General features: G+C 46.8%; 1 protein-coding gene across 1 annotated transcript in view; it reads left to right on the top strand.

The window, feature by feature from the left end:
- met (MET proto-oncogene, receptor tyrosine kinase) overlaps nt 1-10000 on the top strand; it is a 90240-nt gene that overhangs the window by 24580 nt on the left and 55660 nt on the right. The window contains exons 3-5 of the mRNA XM_052466267.1: nt 4079-4270; nt 8586-8747; nt 9234-9410. Of these exons, the coding sequence (XP_052322227.1) occupies nt 4079-4270; nt 8586-8747; nt 9234-9410 (531 nt within the window). The remainder of the gene's footprint in view (nt 1-4078; nt 4271-8585; nt 8748-9233; nt 9411-10000) is intronic.

Here is a 10000-nt window from a genome sequence, read left to right as displayed (position 1 = left end):
GGTTTGGCTTCTGATAGATACAGTGTACTACTACAGTTTATACTACTACTACTACAGTTTATACTACTACTACAGTTTATACTACTACAGTTTATACTACTACTACTACTACAGTTTATACTACTACTACAGTTTATACTACTACAGTTTATACTACTATTACAGTTTATACTACTGCTACAGTTTATACTACTATAGTTTATACTACTACTTGTAACGGCTGTTGGAAGGAAAGGTCCAAGGTGCAGCGTGGTATGTGTCCATATTTATTAAATGAACACAGAAATAAAAAAATAACAACGAGAACGACCGAAACAGTTCTGGCTGGTGCAGACACACAACAGAAAACAACTACCCACAACTCAAGGGCGAAACCAGGCTGCCTAAGTATGGTTCTCAATCAGAGACAACGATTGACAGCTGCTTCTGATTGGGAACCATACCAGGCCAAACACATAGAAATACAAACATAGACCAAAACATAGAATACCCACCCACATCACACCCTGACCAAACTAAAAATAGAAACACACAAAGCAATCTACGGTCAGGGCGTGACAGTACCCCCCCCAAAGGTGCGGACTCCGGGCGCAAAACCTAAACCCGCAGGGGAGGGTCTGGGTGGGCATCTGTCCGCGGTGGAGGCTCTGGCGCGGGACGTGGACCCCACTCCACCATAGTCTTGGCCCACTTAAGTGGCGCCTTTGGAGCGGCGACCCTCTCCGACCTCGGACTGGGGACCCTTGCAGCGGGCCCCGAATAGACGGGAGACTCCCGCAGCGACGGACAGGCGGGAGACTCTGGCAATGCCGGCTTGAAGAGCGACTCCGGCAGCGCAGGAGTGAAGGGCGACTCTGGCAGCTCCTGACTGACGGGCGGCTCCGGCAGCTCTGGATATTTTACCCCGGCACGTGCGGGGCGCAGGCACAGGATGCATTGGGCTGTGCAGACACACAGGAGACACAGTGCGCAGAGCCGACGCAGGATATCCTGGCCCGAGGAGACGCAGTGGCTGTCTGGAGAGCAGGGCTGGCACCATCCGCCCTGGCTGGATCCTCACCTTAGCCCGGCAGATGCGGGGAGCTGGGATGTAGCGCACCGGGCTTAGAACACGTACTGGGGACACAGTGCACTCCACCGCATAACACGGTGCCTGACCAGTACGACGCCCGCCACGGTAAGCACAGGGAGTTGGCTCAGGTCTCCAACCTGACTCTGCCACACTCCCCGTGTGCCTCCCCCCCAAAAAATTGGGGCTGCCTCCCGGGCTTCCTTGCCAGCCGTGTTCCCTCGTGTCGGTCGCCGGTTCCCTTTTCCTACTGCCTCTGCTCTCCTGGCTGCCTCCACTTGTTCCCATGGGAGGTGAACCCTTCCAGCCAGGATCTCCTCCCATGTGTAGGATCCCTTGCCGTCTAGAATGTCCTCCCATGTCCAGTCCTCCTTTCCATGCTGCTTGGTCCTTTGGTGTTGGGTAGTTCTGTAAACATAGAATGCCCACCCACATCACACCTTGACCAAACTAAAAATAGAAACATACAAAGCAATCTACGGTCAGGGCGTGACACTACTACAGTTTATACTACTACTACTACTACTACAGTTTATACTACTACTACAGTTTATACTACTGCTACTACTACAGTTTATACTACTACTACTACTACTACTACAGTTTATACTACTACTACTACTACAGTTTATACTACTACTACAGTTTATACTACTGCTACTACTACAGTTTATACTACTTCTACAGTTTATACTATTACTACAGTTTATACTACTACTACTACAGTTTATACTACTACTACAGTTTATACTACTACTACTACTACTACAGTTTATACTACTACTACAGTTTATACTACTGCTACTACTACAGTTTATACTACTTCTACAGTTTATACTATTACTACAGTTTATACTACTACTACTACAGTTTATACTACTACTACAGTTTATACTACTACTACTACTACAGTTTATACTACTGCTACTACTACAGTTTATACTACTTCTACAGTTTATACTACTACTACAGTTTATACTACTACTACAGTTTATACTACTACTACAGTTTATACTACTGCTACTACTACAGTTTATACTACTTCTACAGTTTATACTACTACTACAGTTTATACTACTACTACTACTACAGTTTATACTACTACTACAGTTTATACTACTTCTACAGTTTATACTACTACTACAGTTTATATTACTACTACTACTACTACAGTTTATACTACTACTACTACAGTTTATACTACTACTACAGTTTATACTACTACTACTACTACTACTACAGTTTATACTACTACTACAGTTTATACTACTGCTACTACTACAGTTTATACTACTGCTACAGTTTATACTACAATAGTTTATACTACCACTACAGTTTATACAACTACAGTTTATACTACTTCTACAGTTCATACTACTATTACAGTTTATACTACTACAGTTTATTTGACTAACAGACTCTCTTTTTACATTGGAGCTGAGCTTGCCTGTAATGGTCTATTCTACTTTGTAATGGCTGCTGAAGAAAAGCTGCTTTCTTCATTTATTACTTTCCAATTGTTCTCCTCAGCTTCTAAGCTCTCCTTTGAGATTTGCCCAAGAAATGTTAGCGACATAGTCCTCACATGCAGTACTTGATGTAGAGAGAGTGTCTCTTTTGGTGGTTCTGGTTAGTTAATTAGTTGTCCATCCCTGATGGGGCTGCAGGGTAGCTTAGTGGTTAGAGCGTTGGACTAGTAACCGGAAGGTTGCAAGTTCAAACACCGGAGCTGACAATCTGTAGTTCTGCCCCTGAACTTTCAGTTAACCCACTGTTACTAGGCCGTCATTGAGAATAATAATTTGTTCTTAACTGACTTGCCTAGTTAAGTAAAGTTAAAATAAATAAAGTGCACAGCTGCCATGAGTCAGTGTGGTTGGGTTGGAGCAACAAACTGTAGACCAGTGATCTGATGGGTTTTAAGAGAATTTGAAAGACCTTATCCCCTGGACCTACATCATTGTATGAACTTCTCTCTCTCTGGGTTTTGGGCCGGTGCTGTGTTTTTTACTGAGTGTTGTGCCTGGGCCCTTTGGAGCGTACTGTGAAACAGTAGGCGCTGTCAGGCCTGGCCGAGTTAGAGACCGAGGCTTAATCAGTAACCCTCTCCCTCTTTACTCAGTCTACACCCAGCACCTTAATCTCTGTAGCTGGCCCTGCTTGTTTAGTCACGGCCCCCCACGTGCCAGCCTCGGATTTTGTTAATTATGGATGGCCGACTGGGGGGGCCGGGGTGTGCAATTGTAGGGGCCTTGAGAGCTTGACCAGCCGGGGCCTGGGGAACGTTGTCAGCTTCAATGGCTGGTGACCTCTGATGATTCTTCAGAGGGTCAGAATAATGGTTTAATGATAATGACTTAGGTAACTTCTAGAGATAGTTGGTGTTCAAAGTGGGATTTTTAGAGAGAGTGGTCAAGTGACAACATGCATAGAGCTGCCTGTGCCAAACAGTGTGCAGTTGAACAAACCCACATGAAGTTTCTGGAGAGTGAAAAATAGGTCTGTGTGAAGAAGTCTGTTGTATGTCTGTTAGGTGAGATAGAGAGAGGGAGACAAAGAGAGAGAGAGAAAGAGAAAAGGAGAGAGAGAACAGTGCAAGTGTGTAATGTCGCACCAGCACGCATTCCGTTGTGTTTCCCATGAATTCCTGCCATGTGTGATGATCTCCTAAACACACGCACTGTGCCAGCCACAGTGGGCCACAACTGAGCTCTCAGTTACGAGCAGGGCCTGATGAAAGAGCAGATGAAGGGGCATAGCAAGCCCAGCTCTGCCCCTCTCTCTATCCCTCTTCCTCTCTCTTCCTCTCTCTTCTGGCAGGGGCAGGAGGGCATGTACTGTAGCTCATAGGATAATGGCTCTTTTATCAGTTGAGACACTCTGAATGTGATTGAGAAAAGCTGAGACGTTAAAAACAGTGTGGATGTATATGACGTCTTTCATGCAACATTAATGTGATCCATGTGGTGTATCTTCTGCTGTATGTAACCTGTCTTCCTCTCCACCCAGAGTTCCTCAGACGACTCGTTTGGCTGTGGGAAGCACGGGGAGGGATACCGTCTGGAAGTGACCACCCCAATGACCAGACTGGACTACTTCAGCGGTCAATTCAGCAAAGTCCTGCTGACCTCCATTGCCGTGGCAACCGCACAGGAACAGACCGTGGCCAGCCTGGGCACCACAGATGGACGCCTCATACAGGTTGGGGACACCATGGGTGATACTGTAACACTTTAAGAAAATAAGCTTTATAATGCATTTATAGGTATGAATGACCCCTTAAAACGCCATCATGAAGGGTTGTGTATTTTATCTGGGCCCTGGAGACACTGGGGGCCTGGAGAAGGGGTAGACTATTACTGGGTGATATTCATTTATTTAAAAATAGTTTGGGATGAAGCTGCATGAACAGCAAGGCATCGAGCGTTTAACCTGGTCGCCCAAGAAGAAGAAAGGAAACAACCCAACCTAACAACCGTATCCAACACTGTGGCCCTTAGTCCTGAGTGTACACTGAAGCCCTACAGAAACCTGCACAACATAATCTCCCCTGCCTGTCAGTGCGGTTGCCAGGCAGCACTGTTTCCCTTTCTCATTGTGCATGTAAATGGGGCAGGATGTTGGTACGTGACCAGTAAAACCAGCCATTTTGGGGACACAGCACGCTGTGACACAGGTGGCAACCAGTACAGAGGCAAGTTGGAGGGGGGGCTTCCTTCCTGTTTGCTCAACACATGACCCCCAACCTTGCCTCTCCATGCTTCCACAAACCCTGCTGCTGCATTCCACCGAGTTGTACCATCTGAGCAAACACAACATGGTGGTTTTGCCTATCAATGACATGTACAGCCGAAGGTGGATTTCACTTTCCCATGTCATGTGTGTTTGTGTCTGTCTGTCAGTAGACCTGAAATGTAAGACCTGCTCCTCTCTCAGCATCTCTCTGTCTCCTATAGATGGGATGAACTCAGTGTTTCAGTGTAGCCTAGTCCCAGATCAACCAACATCCAGCCCTGTTTACATGCACAATGCATTGGCCGTGATAATAACCATAGAAGTTGGCAACACAGCCCAAAAAGATCTGGGATCAGGCTAGGTTCAGTCAGGTCAGATAGAAGTGGAACACCAAGGGCCTCCCAAGTGGCGCAGTGGTCTAAGGCACTACAGCCCCAGGATCGATCGCAGGCTGCGTCACACCCGGCCGTGACCGGGAGACCCATGAGGCGGTGCACAATTGGCAAAGCATTGTCCGGGTTAGGGGATGGTTTGGCCGGCCCGGATTTCCTTGTCTCATCGTGCTCTAGTGACTCCTTGTGGTGGGCCGGGCCACCTGCAAGCTGACTCTGATCGTCAATTGGTTGGTGTTTCCTCCAACACATTGGTGCGGCTGGCTTCCGGGTTAAGCGTGCAGTGTATCAAGAATGAGTGTGGCTTGGCAGGGTCGTGTTTACGAGGACGCATGGCTCTCGACCTTCACCTTTCCCAAGTCCGTAGGGGACTACCAATTGGATACCACAAAATTGGGGGGTAAAAAAATACAAATAAGAAGTGGAACACCACTGATAAGAGCTTTTGGGGTGTTCTGTCTTACATGTTCCTTTAAATTAACCCTTCTGGTCTCTAGAACTCCCCCTGATGTTTTATAAATACAGTCCGAAAAACGGTGTTAAAAAAAGTAATGGAAGAAGGACGAGAACAGGGAAAAAGTCGGCGACAGCTGGGCGGGAAGCAGGGTTATGAGCCGAGCGGTCGGTTAATGGTGAGCGCCGAGCTTCGATGACACGTTCTCTCTCTCTCTCTTTCTGCAGAGTGCCCGCAGCTGTTGGCATGTTTTTTTTCTCTCTTTTTTTGTTGTTGGTGAAATTTCTATCCTCATTGTCTCAGGACATGGCTCTGGGAAGGAGAGAGCAGGAGAACAGCTGTCCTGAGAGAAGGGTGCAGAGGGCCCCATGGAAGAAGAGAGAGAGGCAGGGAGGAAGAGAGAAAGAGGAGGCATGGAGAAGTGAAGGGAGGGAAGGAGAGATAAAGGGGAAAGATGGAGAGAAAGACAAAGGGGAAAAAATAGGGAGGAATAGAGGTTAAAAGATTGCTTCTAGCTTATTAGAATCCTAGGAAAGGCTTCTGTCAACTGCCTTTCTTTCTGTTTACCCTTTGTTCCCAGAGAAAAATACTCTTAGCACCGAGGGAGAGAGAGAAAGATAGAGGGAAGGTGACAGAGAGAAAGAAAGAGTGCGCTGTGGTCTTTCCCCGAGGTCTCTCATTCTGGCTCAGGAAGTCTGTGGTTCAGTATCACTGTGGGAATAACACAGTGGTTATGTTTATAGGCTTACTTCCTCTGGCTAATACAATAAGCTGTAATTCACACCACTATCATCTCTGGAGAGAGAGAGACTGGGACTGTTGTATGGGGGATGTCCCCAGTGGGAAGCAACACATACACATTATCCCCACTGTTACAGTCTACTGAGGACAGAGTTGCCCTGTCAGGAAAATAGCGGTCCCTGAAACCACAGACATGCCATTCATTGACTGGCTCAAGTCACTCACAAAGATATGACATTTGTTCAACTTTATTTAAACAGTGCCTAAACACTGCAGGAAGCTTACCTGCATTCAAGCAAACAACACTTTGCAGTCACACACCTGGCTAAGGGCCCGTCAATAAAGAGAAAGGGGGGATAGATGGAGAGGGGAGGTGGGGGTGATAAAGTAGATGATGTAACCAGAGCATTCCTTAGTCAACCAGGACATAACCACACTCCATTACAGCCCACTGTTACTGTTATGTTTCACCCCAACCCAACTGGTTCTGAGCTCCAAGCCTGTAATTGCAGCCTAATCACACATGATGAATGTTACTCCAGGTGTACACTACACTACACTGTATCTGTGTGTAGGAGTGTGTGTGTGTATGCGTCTATGTGTGCCTGCCTGCCAGTGTGCCTGCCTGCCTGTCTGCCTGCCAGTGTGCCTGCCTGCCTGTCTGCCTGTGTGCCTGCCTGCGTTTCTGCCTGTCTGCCTGTGTGCCTGCCTGCGTGCCTGCCTGTCTGCCAGTGTGCCTGCCTGCCTGCCTGCCTGCCTGCCTGCCTGCCTGCCTGCCTACCTGCCTGCGTGTGTTTGTAGATTAGTAAGACGTCTGAAACACCTCCCGACATGTCCAGGTATACAGTGCTCTTGTGCTGTTCTCTCTGCCTGCAGGCGATGTCTTTTGTCCCTCCGTCTCCCTGTAGCTCCCTCCACCTCCACCTCCATGGTGGTTAGCTCTAATCTGCCAATCTGTCATCTCACCCTCAATACAGCAGCATTAGTTATTACCCTGCACACAGTAGCAGGAGTGGCCCAACGGGCCCATACAATGCCAATGGAAAAAAACTCCCAAATGCTCTCATTTTCAGCTGTGTCCAATAGAGGCATTACTTTACACGTGAAGCCAAATGTAATTCAGTGTTACTGTGTTATTAGCTCATTCTCTGTAATGACAAGATATTCTGGTCAACACCACAATATACCCTGATCAACATCACAAGTTACCCTGGTCAATACCACAAGATGCCCTGGTCAACACCACAAGATACCCTGGTCAACACCACACATTACCCTGGTCAATACCACAAGATACCCTGGTCAACACCACAAGATACCCTGGTCAACACCACAAGATACCCTGGTCAACACCACACATTACCCTGGTCAATACCACAAGATACCCTGGTCAACACCACAAGATACCCTGGTCAACACCACACATTACCCTGGTCAATACCACAAGATACCCTGGTCAACACCACAAGATGCCCTGTTCAACACCACACGATACCCTGTTCAACACCACAAGATACCCTGTTCAACACCACAAGATACCCTGGTCAACGAGATACCCTGGTCAACATCACAAGATACCCTGGTCAACGAGATACCCTGGTCAACAAGATACCCTGGTCAACAAGATACGCTGGTCAACAAGTTACCCTGGTCAACATCACAAGTTACCCTGGTCAACATCACAAGATACCCTGGTCAACATCACAAGATACCCTGGTCAACAAGATACCCTGGTCAACAAGTTACACTGGTCAACATCACAAGTTACCCTGGTCAACATCACAAGATACCTTGGTCATATCACAAGATACCCTGGTCAACATCACAAGATACCTTGGTCATATCACAAGATACCCTGGTCAACATCACAAGATACCATGACGTTACCCATTTCTGTCCCCGTTCTATTCTATTGCAACCTTCAATCTTGTACAGCATATATTAGAAGAAACAGCAGCAGATTTGCTCAGCACTAAAGAGTCCTATCAAATCCCCATGCCCAGTTCACGTTGACTGAAAACACCAGCAACCACAACAAAGTACAGTACCCCACAGTGCATTTCTACATCATTACATTGACCTATTATTAACAACCTGAGGTACGTGTGGCATCTCCGGTAGACAGGGCTGTGTTTCACATTAGATGGTGTAACTTTGTGTTTTACTGACCTGGCCTGGCCTCTGTCTTCCCCAGGTGGTAGTTTCCCGTTCCAAACGCAGCACGCCCCACGTGGACTTCCGCCTGGACCCCTCACGCTCTGTTTCCCCCGAGGTGGCACTCCTGTTCCCACAGGGCCACACTGGCTCTCCACAGCGCAGCCAGGATGGCTCCCTATTGTTGGTGACAGGAAATAAGGTGAATAGAGAGCAGGCTCACACACACACACACATGCATGCACATACACTATGGAGACACACACACTAACACTAAGACACGTAGTGTATAATGACACACTCAAAGACACACACACACACACTGTATTATAATCAGCATTCTTCACATTACTGGTATGATGGAAACAACAGCCCCCTGGCACCGAGACACGGTGTTCAACATGGACCAGAGCCAACAGATGATTGGAAACAATGTCCTGAGAGCTTGACGTCAATGTCCTACAAATGCCCAGCCAACAGTTCAGAGTGAATGTTTTCCTGTATGCCTATTGATCAGAGAGAAAAACCCACCATGTATGACAGAGGTACATCACAGTATGTGGTTTATTTAGAAAATACAGTTAGTTGCAGTTAGTTGTATGATCAATGCTGGAATCAAACTTGGAATCTAACCTGTTTAGCAGTGTGTTGTGTCTGTATTCTGATTGGTTGTCCTGTGTGCCCCCAGATCACCAAGGTGCCTCTGATTGGTCCTGGCTGTGAGCAGCAGTGGACGTGTAGTTCCTGCTTGCTGGCGCCGAGGTTTATGGGATGTGGCTGGTGTGACGGCCGTTGCACCAGGTTGGCCCAGTGTCACCCAACCTCCCTCTGGACCCAGGACTCCTGCCCTCCCATCATCACCATGGTAACTAGCCAGTTCAGGTTCAAAAAGCTTTATTGTCCATAAACACAACATTTCCTAATGGTATTACCCCACACCTCGATGTCCTACCTTCTGACCCAAACACTGGAATTGTTGTTGTTTTTGTCTTTATTGTGACAGTCCGTACTGGGAGAACACTGGAATTGTTGTTGTTTTGGTATTTATTGTGACAGTCCGTACTGTGAGAACACTGGAATTGTTGTTGTTTTGGTATTTATTGTGACAGTCCATATTGTGAGAACACTGGAATTGTTGTTGTTTTGGTATTTATTGTGACAGTCCGTACTGTGAGAACACTGCAATTGTTGTTGTTTTGGTATTTATTGTGACAGTCCGTACTGTGAGAACACTGGAATTGTTGTTGTTTTGGTATTTATTGTGACAGTCCATATTGTGAGAACACTGGAATTGTTGTTGTTTTGGTATTTATTGTGACAGTCCATATTGTGAGAACACTGCAATTGTTGTTGTTTTGGTATTTATTGTGACAGTCCGTACTGTGAGAACACTGGAATTGTTGTTGTTTTGGTATTTATTGTGACAGTCCATATTGTGAGAACACTGGAATTGTT

The sequence above is a fragment of the Oncorhynchus keta genome, chromosome 17 (genome assembly GCF_023373465.1).
Source record: "Oncorhynchus keta strain PuntledgeMale-10-30-2019 chromosome 17, Oket_V2, whole genome shotgun sequence".
NCBI classification, from domain to species: domain Eukaryota; kingdom Metazoa; phylum Chordata; class Actinopteri; order Salmoniformes; family Salmonidae; genus Oncorhynchus; species Oncorhynchus keta.
Note: the sequence above shows the minus strand (reverse complement) of the source record. Positions and strands in the feature narration are given on the sequence as shown.